The sequence below is a fragment of the Crinia signifera genome, chromosome 3 (genome assembly GCF_055691185.1).
Source record: "Crinia signifera chromosome 3, ASM5569118v1, whole genome shotgun sequence".
Lineage (NCBI taxonomy): Eukaryota > Metazoa > Chordata > Amphibia > Anura > Myobatrachidae > Crinia > Crinia signifera.
Window position 1 is genome coordinate 54,094,699 of NC_139219.1, and position 18,715 is coordinate 54,113,413.

The window sequence follows — 18,715 nt, forward strand, 5'->3', positions numbered from 1 at the left end:
TGTAAAGTACAGCACCAATCACCACGGGGTGTAAGGGTGACACTGGTGTCACCCCACCTCACCCCACCCGCCCCCAAAGGCCGTGATTGGTTCGTCGGACCGACGAACCAATCACAGCCATGGAGGGTGATTTAAACTAACGGTGACTGCACTGCAGACGCCATTCCGGTCTGGAATTGCGTGCAGTGCGGTCACCGTGCCTATCTGCCGCGATATACTGACCTGATCCTTGCAAACACTTACCTGATCACTGCTTGTAGCATTCCTGGATCTTGTTACTTCTTGTGACTTCCTGTGTTGTGCTGTGCTGTGTTGTGCTGCTGCAGTGTGTTCGAGTTATAGATAGAGAGATAGAGAGAGAGAGATAGAGAGAGATAGAGAGGGCTAGTGACAGAGAGTGCTATATTTTGTGCTGCTGCAGTGTGATAGAGTTATAGATAGAGAGATAGAGAGAGATAGAGAGAGATAGAGAGATAGTGACAGATTGTGCTATATATTTTATATATATATACAGCTGTACTGCGTGTGCAACTGACTGCTGCCCCCCCCCCTTTTGTGCTGATCAGTATAAATTAACTGATCAGCAACTTTTTGGGGGCGCAGGTTTTTTTTTTTATATATATACCTGTCAGTGCTGCTGCTGCAGTGTCATAGAGTGATAGATAGTGAGAGATAGAGAGATAGTGATAGAAAGTGCTATATTTTGTGTCTGCTGCCCCCCTTTTGTGCACCCCCAGCAACTTTTTGGGGGTGCAGGGGTTATTTTTTATATATATAACTGTCAGTGCTGCTGCTGCAGTGTCATAGAGTGATAGATAGAGAGAGATAGAGAGAGATAGAGAGAGATAGTGACAGAGAGTGATAGAGAGTGCTATATTTTGTGTCTGCTGCCCCCCTTTTGTGCACCCCCAGCAACTTTTTGGGGGTGCAGGGGTTATTTTTTATATATATAACTGTCAGTGCTGTTGCTGCAGTGTCATAGAGTGATAGATAGAGAGAGATAGAGAGAGATAGAGAGAGATAGAGAGAGATAGTGACAGAGAGTGATAGAGAGTGCTATATTTTGTGTCTGCTGCCCCCCCTTTTGTGCTGATCACTATATCTGAGGTGATCAGCAACTTTTTGGGGGTGCAGAGGTTTTTTTATATATATACCTGCCAGTGCTGCTGCTGCAGTGTCATAGAGTGATAGATAGTGAGAGATAGAGAGATAGTGATAGAAGGTGCTATATTTTGTGTCTGCTGCCCCCCTTTTGTGCACCCCCAGCAACTTTTTGGGGGTGCATGGGGTTATTTTTTATATATATAACTGTCAGTGCTGCTGCTGCAGTGTCATAGAGTGATAGATAGAGAGAGATAGAGAGAGATAGAGAGAGATAGTGACAGAGAGTGATAGAGAGTGCTATATTTTGTGTCTGCTGCCCCCCTTTTGTGCACCCCCAGCAACTTTTTGGGGGTGCAGGGGTTATTTTTTATATATATAACTGTCAGTGCTGCTGCTGCAGTGTCATAGAGTGATAGATAGAGAGAGATAGAGAGAGATAGAGAGAGATAGAGAGAGATAGTGACAGAGAGTGATAGAGAGTGCTATATTTTGTGTCTGCTGCCCCCCCCTTTTGTGCTGATCACTATATCTGAGGTGATCAGCAACTTTTTGGGGGTGCAGAGGTTTTTTTTTATATATACCTGCCAGTTGCACTGTCAGTTGCACCAAAGGTTGTGCACCTGTTGCCCCTAACTGGTAATCAGTGTCGCATCACTGATCACCTTTTTTTTTTTCTTTGAGGGTGCTGTGGGGTCTTTTTTTAATTTTTTTTTGATCAAATTTTTTTGATCAAATTCCTGTTGCCTTTGAGCGCTGTTCAGTGAAGGACGTTACTGACCAACATCTGTGCTCAATTTTTGGCGCAGGACCTTTTTTTTTTTTTTTTTTTTCTGCACTACATACACACTACACACTACATACTACATTGAAATAAAGTTTGTACCCCCCCTACACTATACACGTGTTGAAACATTTCACTACCAGAAACACAAAAATAAAAATGGCATCCCAAATGTCATCCCAAATGTCATCCCAATCATCCAGAAGAATGTATTCAGCGGAGAAGGCATATGCCATGCTTGCCTCTGACTCTGACACAGCCAGTGAGGCAAGCGGGGAATTTGAAGGATTCATCTTAAGCTCCTCTTCCTCCTCTAGTGATGAGGGACCCCCTCAAAGACGCCCCCGTAGAGCAGCTGAGACCCCCCCCAATAATTGATCTCGTATGGACCCCACCACCAGACAATTTTGAGCCCCAGGTTCCTGAGTTTTTGGCCATCCCAGGAATCCAATTTGATTCCACAGGTCTCAGAGAAATTGACTTTTTTAAATTATTTTTCTCTGATGATTTTATAAATTTAATAGTGGACCAAACTAATTTATATGCCCAGCAGTTTATTGCTCAAAACCCCACGTCATCATTTGCTAGGTGGACCCCTGTAGATGCAGTAGAGATGATGACATTTTGGGGTCTGGTGTTTCATATGGGCATAGTAAAAAAGCCAGAAATTAGGCAATATTGGAGTACAGATGTTCTGTACAGCACCCCATTTTACCGTATGGCCATGACCCGGACTCGTTTTGAGTTAATCCTTAAATTTTTGCATTACAACGATAATGCACAGTGCCCACCCAGAGATGATCCCACCTTTGACCGGCTATTCAAAGTCAGGCCGGTCATTGATCACTTCAGTGCCAAATTTGAAGAGATGTACATCCCAGATAAATTCATTTGCATAGACGAGTCCCTTATACATTTTAAAGGAAGGGTTAAATTCCGCCAGTACCTTCCCAGTAAGAGGGCAAGGTATGGCATAAAAATGTATAAGCTGTGTAAAAGCACCTCAGGGTACACTCACAGGTTTAGGGTATATGAAGGGAAGGATTCAAGAATTGAACCGCCAGAATGCCCCCCCTCCCTCGTAGGTGTTAGTGGAAAAATTGTCTGGGATTTAGTGCACCCCTTCCTGGATAAAGGTTATCACCTCTATGTGGATAACTTTTACACCAGCATCCCCCTGTTTAAGGCCCTTGGTTCAAGAGGTACAGCAGCTTGCGGTACTGTGCGCAAGAACCAAAGAGGCCTCCCAAAAACGCACATTGCCCAAGTAATGAGAAGGGGTGAAAGCAGGGGAATATGCACCGAAAATATGTTGTTGGTCAAATATAAGGACAAGAGGGATGTCCTTATACTGACAACAATTCACGGAGACAGTACCACCTCCGTCCCTGTAAGAGGTACCAGTACCCACACCTCGAAACCTAATTGTATCCTGGATTACAATAGGTACATGGGCGGAGTGGATCTTTCAGATCAGGTACTGAAGCCGTACAGTGCCCTGCGGAAAACAAAAATCTGGTACAAGAAGCTGGCCGTGTATATCATCCAGATGGCACTGTATAACGCTTACGTGCTATTCCGTTCTACCAGCCAGAGGGGGACATTTATGCACTTTCAAGAGGAAGTCATAAAGGGCCTAATATTTGGGAACCAGCAGGCAGAGGGCCCCAGTACTTCTAGTACTGGCCCCCGTATTGTACCAGGGCAGCATTTTCCTGATGAAATCCCCTCCACTGGAAAAAAGGGCAGGACACAAAAAAGGTGCAAAGTTTGCTATAAAAAGGGAATAAGAAAGCAAACTATTTTCCAGTGTGACACTTGCCCCGACAAACCCGGCCTATGTATAAAGGAGTGTTTTAAAATATACCACACATCTATGGATTATTAGGTTCATAATTTCACCGTGCTTCGGGGGTCTTGCTAATGCCACATAGCACCCACCATTCATTCCACCAGAATCTGAGCCGCAAAATCCAAAAATCACTCCTTCCCTTCTGAGTCCTGCCATGCACCCAACTGGTATTTTTTGGTCACATGTGAGGTATTGCCGTACTCGGGAGAAATTGGGGCACATATTTTGGGGTGCTTTTTCTCCTACATACCTTCTGAAAATGAAAAATTTTGAGCCAGAACTGCATTTTTGTGTAAAAAAATGTAATTTTTCATTTTCACTGCCCAGTTGTACCACAATTGGTGAAACCCCTGGGGGTTTGAAATGTACACTATACCCCTAGTTGAATTCCCTTAGGGGTGTAGTTTGCAAAATGGGGTCACTTGTGGGGGGGTTCCACTGTATTGGTGCTTTGGGGGTCTTGCTAATGCGACATAGCACCCACCAACATTCCACCAGAATCTGTGCTGCAAAATCCAAATATCACTCCTTCCCTTCTGAGTCCTGCCATTTTTTGGTCACACATGACGCATTGCCGTACTCGGGAGAAATTGGGGCACAGATTTTGGGGTGCTTTGTCTCCATCATTCCTTGTGAAAATGAAAAATTTTGAGCCAGAACTGCATTTTTGTGTAAAAAATATAATTTTTCATTTTCACTGCCCAGTTGTACCACAATTGGTGAAACCCCTGGGGGTTTGAAATGTACATTATACCCCTAGATGAATTCCCAGAGGGGTGTAGTTTGCAAAATGGGGTCACTTGTGAGGGGGTTCCTAACTTTTAGCATCTTATGGTGCCTAGAATCCTACATGGTGCCTAAAAAATAATCTCATAAAAAGGAGGCTCCAAAATCAAGTAGGTGCTCCTTCTATTATGAAGCCTGTGGTTTGGTCAACGTGCACACTAGGGCCACATATAGGATATTTATGAAAACAAAAGAATTGGGGGAATCAATTTTTAGTCACATTTCTCTAGTAAAATCTACTGTGTTCCTTAGAAAAATGTATTAAAATTGCAAATCTGCAAAAAAAATGAAATTTTGAAATTTCACCTACACTTTGTTTGAATTCCTGTGAAACACCTAAAGGGTTAACAAACTTCCAAAATGCTGTTTTGAATACTGTGAGGGGTGCAGTTTTTGAAATGGCATCATTTATGGGGGTGTCTCACATACAAGTCCCTCAAAGTCACATCAGAACTGAACTGGTCCCTAAAAAAAATCAGTGTTTGAAATTTTCTTGAAAATTTGAGAATTTGCTATTCATATTGTAAGCCTCCTAGTGTCCAAAAAAATTAAAAGGAAGTTGAAATAATGATGGAAACATAAAGTAGACATATGGTCTATGTTAGTTATTAACTATTTTGAGTGGTATGATTATTTGTCTCACAAGCAGAAAATTTAACATTTTGCAAATTGCTAAATTTTCCATTTTTTTACGACATTTTGGTATTTTTCACAAAAAAACACAGACTGTATCGACCCAAATTTACCACTAATTTGAAGTACAATGTGTCACGAGAAAACAATCTCAAAATCACTGGGATAAGTAAAAGCAAAAAAAAGTTATCCCCACTTAAGTGATACATGTCAGATTTGAAAAAAAGGGCTCTGTCAGGAAGGCAAAAACATGCTGTGTCAGGAAGGGGTTAATATAATTTTAAAATTATTTTTCTATTATGTCACATCCATCATATAATGAAATGCTTGCCTTATTATCTAGGTTTGTTAATATCATGTACTAAATTTGTCTTTTTGTATATGTTGTATGTCTTATGCCATATACAATCATGGTGAACAAAACACTGCGGAACAAAAAAACCTGGTGATTTCAACTATATTATCAAGCACACAGGAAGTCTCAAGTTCCGTTTTGGCATTGTTTGTGTTTCACCTAACGTATTAATAAAGCTACATTCAGCGTGTGAAGAAAGAGAGCATTCAGCGCAAGAGAAACCTCCTTCCAGCGCTATGCGTTCCACACGTCACCGGAAGTGACGTATTCAGCGTGTGAAGAAAGAGAGCATTCAGCGCAAGAGAAACCTCCTTCCAGCGCTATGCGTTCCACGCGTCACCGGAAGTGACGTATTGGAGCGTCATGCGTTTCATACACCCGGAAGCGCGGGTTTCTAGCGCTAGACATTGATCTTTACCAGCTGTGTCTGCGAGACAAGGGTAAAACCCAAAACGGACTTTAATACAGCCATATCTATCTCTGCTTGTCTTATAAGACCTGTACAATTAATTTTCCGCTAGATGTATTAATTATATGTGGATGTTTCATATAATTGTAAGACCTGTGTTTTTTACTTGACTGTTAATGCATGCTTCAATGATGTTAATTTTAGGAGATTTTTCATGTTTTAGTGTAAGCTCACTACATGTGATGTTAGCATTCTGGTATAAATACCGGAAAGGTGGTTAGTTCCTCCACACCTTGAAAAAGGGCTTATTCAAAATAGCCCGAAACGCGTTGGTGGTTGGAGGAGAAAGAGAATACCCTAAAGGCTTGTGGTAGGTGCTGTTTTGTTATCTTCAGCGACTGGGTGGCCTTCTATCCGGATTGGAAGGTATCCAGACCACCACTTGCCTAGGGATTCCCTTCCCACTTTTTATCTGTTTTTATTGGATGTACTTTTTGGAGAAATAAATTTGGAACTTTTTTCACTATCTACTTTTGGAAGTCAGCAGTCCACTTGTGTCCTGGGATGAAAAGAGTCGGATACAAAGATACCTTTCAGTGCACATAGGGCACTTTATCCCGGTGAGTGCATATTTCAAGGGGTTCCTGTATGTGGGATCTTATCTGACTATCCACTGTAGATGCAGAGGTCGGGAGAGGTGTAAAGAAACCTTTACACGCATATAGGGACATTCTTCCAGGTCAGTTTGATATTCTGTGTAATCAACTGGACGGAAGAATTGAGGATATATTTCCCTTTGGCGGTAGAACCCCACCACTATTATATCTGGCCATCCACTGTGTATGCAGAGGTCGGGAGAAGTGCAAAGAAACCTTTATATGCACATAGGGAAATTCTTTCAGGTCAGTCTGATATTCAATTAAATCGACTGACGGAAGAATTGAGGATACATCCCCCTCGGTGATAGAACCTCACCATTCTGTTTTAAGGGGACCGCAGCGCCATAACTAACACCATTTTGTGCATTTTTTCTGTATTGGTAAAGGTTTCAGGAACCTTTAGGTGTTGGTAGGCTGCAGCAGTCCAGGCGCTGTCATTATTGTCTTTTTTTGTCCAAGTATCCTCCATTAATATGTTTGCTAGGTTTAATATATATCTAGATCAGGGGTGTTCAAACCAGTTCTCAAGACCTATGAACACTTCACATTTTCCAGACCACCTAGCGGGTGCACAGGTGTAGTCATTCCAAAACAGATTCTAGGTGGCCTGGAATACATGGACTGTTGGTAGATCTTGAGGACCGGTTTTGCCACCCCTGCTCTAGTTGTCGAAAGGGAAAGTCAAACCCCATACATGCGATGGATTGGAATCTCTGGATGTTTGCCTAGTTTATAAAAGTCAGTTCATTATTTTAGTCCCTAGATATTATGAATATTTGCAATTGAAAAGGTCTATATGGTAAAACTGCGGCTATCACTGGAACCCTGTGATGACCAGGTCTCATTATATAATGTAACACTTGTAAATTCTCTTTTAGTGGTGGCCATGTGTTTGTTAGCGCTTCTGACAGTTTGACTTCTCTCTGATTTATACGTCCACTTGTAGCTGACTACTGTATTATAACTCAGCAAATTCAAACCAATTATGTAAATTCACTGAAAAACCTTGAGCGTGATATTAAAAATTGTTCTTCTCTTTATTACTTTTTTCACATTTGAGCAAAAGGCATAAAGTAAATCACAAATTAAGATTGTTTAAGTTTTTTGTCAGTAGTCCCATCATTCACTTATGTAGCTAACTCGCTCAGACACCTAAACAAAATGCTTCATAATGTACCTATTGAAGTAATCCACTTAAGACGTTCTGAAAATTGTTCTTCGTGGTCAAACGTGTTCAAGAATTATAGTAAAATAGTACAGTATTTCAATAAAATAAGTTTAAATCCCGTTAAAATTACGGCTTCTGCAATGTACTTTCACTTTGCGCTGTGACCATTTTTACTTTCACTTTGAGCTGTGACAGTTTTTAGCCCACAAACGCTCCACTCCACCCCCAGTCCCCATCTGCACCTACCTCCAATCTCTGTCTTCACAGCTCCCTCTCCCTATCCAGCAAATTTGAAACAGGTCAGCGTCCCTTAAAAAAATTGCTTTCACTTTCTATTAAGGAGTAAGTTGGTCAGTCAAGTGGCTTCTAGTGGTCACTGGGGGTACTTCACTTCATAGAGGTGAGGAGTAATAAGATATATATATATATATATATATATACTAGGTGATTCATCGCGCCCTACGGGCGCTCTTCACACCGTCGTAAGGGGCTGCGCCCCCTTAATTTGTGAACATTTGCATATGAGAAAGATGGTTAGAATTGTATGAAAGATGGCCTGTATTGCAACTTGAGTTATAGGTGAAATGTGTTAAATAGAGAGCATATGATGTGGAAGGGGGTGTGTATTGTTTTGTTTAATTAAAAAGCGGTTACAGAGTAAGATGTACATTGATAGTGTGGATGGTACAGTGACATTTGTGGGTGTGGGGGGGGGGCTGTGTGTGCATGTTGTTTAGGTGTGTGTGTGTGCAATAGTATAGTAGGGTGTTTCTGAGTCAGCGGCTCCCCACTGGCGGAGGTCACGACACAGGAAAACAGGAGGCTGGGTAGTGATAGGGGTGTGTGGGCATAAGGGGGACTAAAGAGGAGGGTGGGAGATACTGTGCAGCTTCTGCCAGTGGGTGAGGGTCCAGCGTGGCAGTACAGGATGGTGGCCCTTAGTCAGTGTCTCCTCCTACTGGGTGGGAGTTCGGGTGCATGAGAGCAGGAGGCTGGGCTATGAGGCATGATAGGGGCATGTGGGCAAAACAGCGTCAGCGACTCCCCAGTGGTGGAAGTTACGGTTCAGGAGAGCAGGAAGCTGGGTAGTGATAGGGGTGTGTGAGTATATGGGGGACTAAAGAGGGGCTTAGGGGTGCCGTGAATTGCGGGAGGGGCACGGGGGTGCCGTGAATCAAGGGAGGGGGGGCGCAGGTGTCGGCGAATCGTGGGAGAGGGTCCGCAAAGCGTGGGAGGGGGCGTGAATTGCGCGAGGGGGGTGCGCGGGGGGTCCGTGAATTGCAAGAGGGGGGGGCACGGGGCGCGATGAATCACCTAGTTGGTTATATATTCTTGTAGAAGGATGGTAGGATGTTGCTGTCATTCAGAATGCATTTACATAAACAGTAATAGTAGCAGTAAAAGGTCTGACTTAAAACACCTACAGTAAAACAGAACAGGTGTTATATATTATACAAAGAATTGGTTGATGATGTGTAGGTTGAGGTGCACATAGTTCATAGTTGTCACTGGAAAAAAATTGCTACAAGAAAAAATCAACACAGAAAGTTCAACACATGTAAATGTTGACATAAGTGTGGCACTTCATCGGTGTCCATGTCGACACATGAGAATGAATATGAAAACATTCCAAAAAAGAAAATTGTGGGAGGGGGGGTCGCGGGGTGCCGTGAATCGCAGGAGGGGGGGTGTGTCACGGGGTGGGGCCGCGAATCGCGGGAGTCACCGGGGGTGCCGCGAATTGCGGGGGGTGTGCTGCAAATCGCGGGAGGGGGGTCGCGGGGGGTGCTGCGAATCGCCACAAGAAAAAATCAACACAGAAAGGTCAAAACATGTAAATGTTGACATAAGTGTGGCACTTCATTGGTGTCCATTTCGACACATGAGAATGAATATGAAAACATTGAAAAAGTGAAAAATAAATCTTGTCAACCTTTTTCATTGTCGACCATAGCCATGTCAGTGTTTTGCATGTGCCATTTAATCGTGAGGATGCCGTGAATGGGGGGGGGGGGGGGGGGGGGGGAGGGAGGTGCATACCTCCCAACATGACCCTCTCCAGGAGGGACACATTGCTCTGTTTCTGGACTTTCTTCTTAATTTATGGATTACCATCACCTGTGCTTAAACACCTTTCTTATCAATTACCCTGTTTAAAACAGGTGATGACAATCATAAATTAAGATGGAAGTCCACAACCTAGCGTTACAGCTCCAGACACACTTTGAATGGGCAAAAAATGCTGGACTGCAAGTGGGGCAGATGTAACATGTGCAGAGAGATTTAAGGTGGCCATACATTTACAGATTTATTGTCTGATCTGTCTGGTTGGAACAAAATCCTGATAAAAAATTAGAGCAAATGACAGTTGACCATTTGCTTTGAAATGCTGAAAAACTGTCATTCAGATATTACCAGGTGTTTGTTTCAACCGGTCCAATCTGACAATCGATCTGTAGATGTATGGCCACCTTTAAATACCGGCTGCATTATTTTTACACTGCAATTTTGAGAACAAATTTGTACTGCGATCAGGTCTGATTAAGGGCCATTATTCAGTGCTATATTTCAGACAGTGTCACTGAAATTCCATTTAGAGTATTTGTGCTTCTTCTATTATAAACACGTTCTGGAGAAAACACACAATATTCACAATTGTGACCATGAAAATGGGTCATTTATCAGGGATTTTTTCTCCCACCAAAGTCAGTCACTGCAGTAGGACAAGCTTGTACTCTCTTTTACTAAGCTAAAATATATTAATGAACCACTCTAAAGGTGCGTACACACGGGGGGAGATATATTGCTAGCAATATATTGCTTGCAATATATTGCTGAGCAATATATTGCTGTGTCTCCTTTTCAACAAGCGACCAGAGATGGTCGCTGTTGAAAACGAACCTCTGCTGGGGGTGCCGCAGAGGTAATTAGCTGGTCGCAGGAGCAAGCTCCTGCGACCAGCGATTACAATGGGGCAGAAAACGGGAGCGCGCACCCTCCCAATCACTGGCAATATGGTCGCCTGCGACCATATTCCCAGCGATTATAGCCCCTATCTCCCCCGTGTGTACACAGCATTAGACATCCTGACATAATTTTAACTAGATCGGAGCTTCTTCATAGGTTTCATCATTTTCACCAAAAAAGTGAAACTTCAGGCCTCTTGCCAGAACAGAAGAAGTTGACTCAGATCAAAATGCTTTTGCACGTTTCTTATTCAGGTAAAGTCACAACTTTCCCACACTAGCCGATTTTGAATTTCTCAATTTCAGTTTTTTCACTCCGCCCTAATATATATATATACAGGTACACCACCGATTTTCCGGCATCATCGGTTCCAGTGCCGTTCCGGATTATCGATTTTTCCGGATTATCGAAGGTTTCATGGATGACTAGTTTTTTAGTGATTTAACACCTTCATCACATTTCTAAAGCAATAATTAGTAAAGTATATGCAACCGCATAATATTAATGAATGAATAAACACAGTAGAGTATGCAAAACTGTTTATTACAGTGTAGTACGTGCTGTACAACCAAATCAGGTATCAGGTACATTTTGAACAAACACAGTAAGGGCCTTATTCAAGTTCACTCTTTTGGACAAAATCCTTCTTAGATGGACAGAACCATGTGCACTGCAGGTGGGGCAGATGTAACATGTGCATAGAGAATTAGATTTGGGTGAGGTTTTACTTCAATATGAGATCTATATTGTATTGTGAAAATAAAGCAGTCAGTATCTTCCCTGCACAGAAACAAAATAACTCACCCAAACATAATTCTCTATGCACATGTTACATCTGCCCCACCTGCAGTGCACATGGTTCTGTCCATCTAAGAAGGATTTTGTCAGAAAGAGTGAACTAGAATAAGGCCCTAAGTGCAGTATGAATTAAAGTCACTACAGGTACAGTACCTGTACCCTAAACCTCCTACAGCATGACAGTAACTGTAACCCCCCTGCAGCCAAACATCCACTACGCCATATGTACGTACCTCCACAGCTGAACTCTAAACCTTCCACAGCCCACCTCTAAACCTTCCACAGCCCACCTCTTATCACTTACTGCAAACCTTCCACACTTACTGTAAACCTTCCACAGCCCACCTCTTATCACTTACTGTAAACCTCCCACACTTACTGTAAACCTTCCACAGCCCACCTCTTATCACTTACTGTAAACCTTCCACACTTACTGTAAACCTTCCACAGCCCACCTCTTATCACTTACTGTAAACCTCCCACACTTACTGCAAACCTTCCACAGCCCACCTCTAAACCTTCCACAGCCCACCTCTTATCACTTACTGCAAACCTTCCACACTTACTGTAAACCTTCCACAGCCCACCTCTTATCACTTACTGTAAACCTCCCACACTTACTGTAAACCTTCCACAGCCCACCTCTTATCACTTACTGTAAACCTCCCACACTTACTGTAAACCTTCCACAGACCACCTCTAAACCTTCCACAGCCCACCTCTAAACCTTCCACAGCCCACCTCTAAACCATCCACAGCCCACCTCTAAACCTTCCACAGCCCACCTCTTATCACTTACTGCAAACCTTCCACACTTACTGTAAACCTTCCACAGCCAACCTCTTATCACTTACTGTAAACCTCCCACACTTACTGTAAACCATGGGTTCTCAAACTGCGGCCCACCAGATGTTGTGAAACTACAAATCCCAGCATGCCTTGCCACAGTTTTAACACTCCCTTATAGCAAAACTGTGGCAAGGCATGCTGGGATTTGTAGTTTCACAACATCTGGAGGGCCGCAGTTTGAGGACCCATGCTGTAAACCTTCCACAGCCCACCTCTTATCACTTACTGTAAACCTCCCACACTTACTGTAAACCTTCCACAGCCCACCTCTAAACCTTCCACAGCCCACCTCTAAACCTTCCACAGCCCACCTCTAAACCTTCCACAGCCCACCTCTTATCACTTACTGCAAACCTTCCACACTTACTGTAAACCTTCCACAGCCCACCTCTTATCACTTACTGTAAACCTCCCACACTTACTGTAAACCTTCCACAGCCCACCTCTAAACCTTCCACAGCCCAACTCTAAATCTTCCACATCCCAACTCGTATAACTTACTGAAAACCTCCCACAGTCCAAATCCCCCTCCAACCTATTCATCATCTTGGACTTGAAGTATTTCAGGTGGGACAGTCGCATCTGGGATGCCTGGGGAACAGGGACCTGTTGTAGAAGTTGAAGGAATTGGAGATGCTACAGTACTGGTTCTGCTCAGAGGCACATTCTTACATAGCTTCTTAAGGCCCATACAGACACAAAGATCCTATGCCCACGACTATGAAAGATTCCATTCATTTAACCCCCTTGCAACGATTTTGAGCGATTATCCATGGTCGTTAATCGTTTAACATCGTTTGGTATCGTACACATTTTTAGCATTAAACGATGAACGATAAACGACGATGCGCGTCCCCGCAGGTCGGTCATCATGTCTGTCATCGCCCTTGCATGCAGGTCAATTCGTCTATCATCGTTTACATCGTACAGTGCCGAAGACGGCAAACGATGAAAAACGACGGACAACGAGCGACGGAAAGCGATGTAGCCACTCCCAGGAACCTCCCAGGCGCCATTTCGCTGCTGATGGCATCAGGAGAACCAGCGTGCGTAGCAGGACACGGCAGGGGTGGATTCTCCAATAAATTGGTGAGTTTATTCGTGTGGTGGTGAGGGTAGGGTGGCGGCTGCTATGTAGTAGAGCTGAGCGCTTCATGTTTGTAGTTATTTATGTTGTGGGGGTGGGTGGTTTGGCCTTGTGTGGTGGGATGCTGAATGGGTGACTGGCTAGCCCTGGAGATAAACAAACCCATATCCAATGCCTGGTGCATTTTGTGAGTGCAGTGCCTGGTGCAAAGTGTTGCTGCCTACCTGGTGAATTCTATGCATGCAGTGCCTGGTGCAAAGTGCTTCCGCCTGCCTGGTGCATTTTGTGAGTGCTGTGCCTGGTGCAAAGTGTTGCTGCCTACCTGGTGAATTCTATGCATGCAGTGCCTGGTGCAAAGTGCTTCCGCCTGCCTGGTGCATTTTGTGAGTGCTGTGCCTGGTGCAAAGTGTTGCTGCCTACCTGGTGAATTCTATGCATGTAGTGCCTGGTGCAAAGTGCTTCCGCCTGCCTGGTGCATTTTGTGAGTGCTGTGCCTGGTGCAAAGTGTTGCTGCCTACCTGGTGAATTCTATGCATGTAGTGCCTGGTGCAAAGTGCTTCCGCCTGCCTGATGCATTTTGTGAGTGCTGTGCCTGGTGCAAAGTGTTGCTGCCTACCTGGTGAATTCTATGCATGCAGTGCCTGGTGCAAAGTGCTTCCGCCTGCCTGGTGCATTTTAAAATATTTTAAAAATATTGTATATTGAATCCTTTTGTCATTTACAGACATGTCAGCTGAAATCACTGAACAAGACCACTGGACTGGATTCCTGGAACTGTATCAGTCCCATGAATGTCTGTGGAAAATAACCTCCAAAGACTATGCAAACAAGGACAAAAAAGCGAAGGCATACCAGCAGCTCATTGAGTACTGTAAAGTCCGTAAAAGTCAAGCGGATTTGAAATGGGTCAAAAAGAAGATCCAAAATTTCAGAACAGTGTTTTTAAAGGAACACAAGAGAGTGAAGGAGTCACAGCATTCGGGAGCAGGGGCGGATGAAGTCAGAAAGCCCACGTTGTGGTACTACAATCTTCTCCTGTTCACCCTTGAGGATGAGCCCAGGACTCAATCTCATTGCTCGATGATGGGGGATATGCCACCGGTAGTTGTCGAGAATCAAGATGAGGTGGTAAGTATATGTACAAAGGACAAACATCATTCAAGATTTTTTTTACAACTATACACTCCATCTGTTGTTAAATGCACATGACGATAAGCACTACAAAATTTTTTTGTCTATTTAAAAAAAAAAAAATGATGCAGTGCATGCTGGCATGTGTAGTTCAACAATTTTTGGAGTGTCATGGTTATTCGGCTCAATACCATTTTGAAAGTTTGTGTAATTTATTTTTGTATACCTTTATTATAGCCAGCACCAGGGAGCGACCATGATGTCTCCATCAGCGAGCCTACAGATGTCGATTTAGTTGACGCAGAGCCATCTCCTCCGCAACCAAGTCGCCCACCACCGCCAAGAAGATGTCGGGTTACTGCACAGAGTACGAGCTCTGCACCATTGTCTGCCGAGCAATTTCTGAGGCGTGCAGAACAGGTTCTTCAGAAGCCCCCAGATGAACATGAAAATTTTGGAATGAACATCGCATCTGAACTGCAGTCGTTGGATCCGTTCCAACGTCTTCGTTTTAAAAGCATTGTATACGATGCGCTAATATGTGCTCAAAATGGTAAATTACCAGAGAGCCCCATATTACCATCGCAGACATTGCATTGGCCACCTCTCCCACCACCAACCAATCCACATTATCCGTCATATCCACCTACACCGAATACTTGTACACAAAACCCAAACAACCAATTTGCCTTGAGTGATCACTCCCCAACATCATCACCTACCTATAGTTCCTCAAGTAGCACCTGCTCCGCTTGGATGAGTGCCCATGCCACTCTGCAAGGTGATGAGCCTGGTTTGTTGCAAATGTAAAATTACAGTTGCTGTTGCAAGCATTTTTCTAAAAAAAATCAGTTCATGCGGTTGCACTTTCTTCGTTGATGTTGGGGAATGGAACATATCACCTTACCTGTGGCATTCCACTGTATGTGAGCCATTGGGCCAGATGTATTAAGCCTGGCAAAGAGATAAACTAGAGTTAATGTGGAAGGAGATACCGCATCAGCCAATCGGCTGTGTTTGAAATATGGCAGTTGGGAGTTGATTGGCTGGTGCGTTATCTCCTTGCAATTTAACTCCAGTTTATCTCTTTGCCAGGCTTAATACATCTGCCCCATTGTACTCAACAAACACATGTTTGCACTTTGTTAAATATTATTTTCCATTGGTTGGGAAATGTTTTATCTCATGACAATTTATTGTCAATTCTTTGCTATTTTATGAGAGTTATTTAATAATTGTATATGTAAAAATTAAAATTTTTACATAAAGTTTTTTACTGAAAACAATTGTATTTTCTTATACAAGATGAGCAGGTGAGTGGATGGTGTGAGGGGAGAGAGCTAGTGGATGGGGCTATTTACCTGGGTTGGTATCCCTATTATGAAAACATCAACAGCGGGGCACACAAGGGACAATGGACAAGCTCCATACCTGTTCACAACCCATGGTCGGTATTCAGAGGGTGAACGATTGCTTCCTCCTTGCTGTCGCCACTCCCCAGTTAAATAAACAATGACCCCGCCCTATACGCATTTTCAAAAGCAGGGGTCAATATCCCGTCAACGGCATAATGCCTGCTGGGATCCCTACTGTTGGACCCATATATGACACCTATTTGAGAGTTGTACATGTCATGGAAAATAAAAGAATACATTACAAAACAAATGGGAACACATTCAGTTTTGAACAAACAACAATATAATTTGAAGTTAAAACATGGTACTTTAAACGTTGTATGATACATTTGTAATATAATCATATCACACGACATCATTTTGCCAGGACACTGCACCCTCCCCATTAAAGTAAGCAGTATACTGCTCCCTGATTCTTTTTGCCTCAGTGGTAGACACACCAGTAGCCCCTGAACGTTGGAGTTCAGTGAACCCCACTGCTGGTGTAGGGGTTTGTGGCTGAAGTGGTTCGGGAGGTTCAGTATGGGATGGGTGGTGGCGGGCCATTTTCTTTGTGCGCAGTAGATTATGAAGGGCACAGCACGCCAAGACCATCCAGTTAATCTTGTCCATGCGCAGATTTATCGCTGTGTGGAATACTCGAAAGCGATTACTCAGAATCCCAAAGGCGTTCTCAACTGTCCTGCGCACTCGCGATAGTCTGTAATTAAAAATTCTTCTTTCCTGAGTTAGCCCCCTTTTGGCATAGGGCTTCATCACATGTTTGTGTAAGGCAAAGGCCTCGTCAGCAACAAATACAAAGTTCATGCCATTTGTACACTGAGAGGATGTGGGCAGATGGAGGCTATCAGAAATAAGGCTGCGGTAAAATAGGGTGTCCTTAAAGGAACCACCATCCGAGGCACGACCATTCTTTCCCACGTCCACGTAGAGGAACCTGTAATTGGCATCCACAATGGCCATCATAACAATACTAAAGTATCCCTTGTAATTATAATACAAGGACCCAGAATTGTGTGGAGGAATTATCTCCACGTGTTTCCCGTCGACAGCTCCGCCACAGTTCGGAAAATTCCACTTGTCACGGAAATCTGCTGCGACCTTGAGCCACTCTTCCTCTGAGGACGGTAACTGCAAAAGAACAAGAGTATATGAGAAGGGGAACGAAATAACACCAGGTAATTGCACTACAATCAACACCGGGCAGGCTAAAACACAGTTGCACCAGGGAAATGCAGTATAGAAAGCACCAGGCAGGCTAAAAGATAGTTGCACCAGGGAAATGCAGTATAGAAAGCACCAGGCAGCAAAAACAACAGTTGCACCAGGGAAATGCAGTATAGAAAGCACCAGGCAGGCTAAAAGATAGTTGCACCAGGGAAATGCAGTATAGAAAGCACCAGGCAGCAAAAACAACAGTTGCACCAGGGAAATGCAGTATAGAAAGCACCAGGCAGGCTTAAAACATAGTTGCACCAGGGAAATGCAGTATAGAAAGCACCAGGGAGCAAAAACAACAGTTGCACCAGGGAAATGCAGTATAGAAAGCACCAGGCAGGCTAAAAGATAGTTGCACCAGGGAAATGCAGTATAGAAAGCACCAGGCAGCAAAAACAACAGTTGCACCAGGGAAATGCATTATAGAAAGCACCAGGCAGGCTAAAAGATAGTTGCACCAGGGAAATGCAGTATAGAAAGCACCAGGCAGCAAAAACAACAGTTGCACCAGGGAAATGCATTATAGAAAGCACCAGGCAGGCTAAAAACATAGTTGCACCAGGGAAATGCAGTATAGAAAGCACCAGGCAGCAAAAACAACAGTTGCACCAGGGAAATGCAGTATAGAAAGCACCAGGTAGGCTAAACAACACTAGCACCAACACTCTGCCTAAACACTGTGGATTCACATTACACTGGTTGGCAAAAATAACTGCAGTATATGGGGGTTTAAATATGCAAATATACTATCATTGCAGCTGCAACCACATGGAGGGAAAACACATTTTGCACATTGCTGGAGGAGTAATCCATAACGGATGCAATAATTTCAAAATTCTAGATTAGTTAAAAAATAATATTTCAAAATCTACAAACAAAACATACAAAATAAGTAAATTATTATTACCTGGAAGTACTGCTCACGAAGGACACTGTAGATAGCCTTGCATGTCTCTAGTATAATGAGACCAAGAGACTGTGGGGAAATGACCGCTCCAAACTTCATATCCTGTAAGGACCTGCCGGTCGCCAGGAATCGCAGAGTGGCGATCAGTCTCTCCTCCGCAGGAATTGCCTTGCGCATCCTTGTATCCTGCTTCTGGATATGAGGCCTAACCAGTTCCAACAACTCCGTGAACGTGGCATCATCCATGCGGAGAAAATTTATGAAATCGTCAGTATAGTCCTCGTGGATCTCAGAAAGCAGAACCATCTGAGAGAGCGAATCTCTCTTCTGGAGCCACTTCTTTGACCAGCAAGAACGAAACCTTTTACGTTTCTTCAATCTCTCCTTGTCCACTAACAAAGCGACTCCAACATACGCTGCCATCACTTTGTACCGATAAGGAACCATTGCAGAAAGAAACACAAAAGATAGCACTGCGAAAGCGTTCAGCAGGAATAATCCTCACAGAACTAGCACAGAGCATCAAATGCAGAGAGTTTAAAATGGCCGAGCCTATTTATTTACTGTACATAATCCTGCCCACATTCCTGCCCATT

The 18,715-nt window shown here is 43.6% G+C and overlaps 1 protein-coding gene across 1 annotated transcript; it reads left to right on the top strand.

Annotated features, from left to right (window-relative positions):
- Positions 1-14,077: 14,077 nt before the first annotated feature.
- LOC146062868 (uncharacterized) lies at positions 14,078-15,389 on the top strand. The gene is made up of 2 exons (XM_083174876.1): positions 14,078-14,576; positions 14,817-15,389. The coding sequence occupies exons 1-2, from the start codon at positions 14,175-14,177 to the stop codon at positions 15,387-15,389; spliced, it is 975 nt and encodes a 324-aa protein (XP_083031002.1). The 5' UTR covers positions 14,078-14,174.
- Positions 15,390-18,715: the final 3,326 nt, after the last annotated feature.

Coding starts and splice junctions, on each gene's coding strand:
- LOC146062868 (XM_083174876.1), top strand. CDS start 14,175: ATGTCAGCTGAAATCACTGAACAAGACCACTGGACTGGATTCCTGGAA. Junction 14,577..14,816: donor TCGAGAATCAAGATGAGGTG/GTAAGTATATGT, acceptor CCTTTATTATAG/CCAGCACCAGGGAGCGACCA.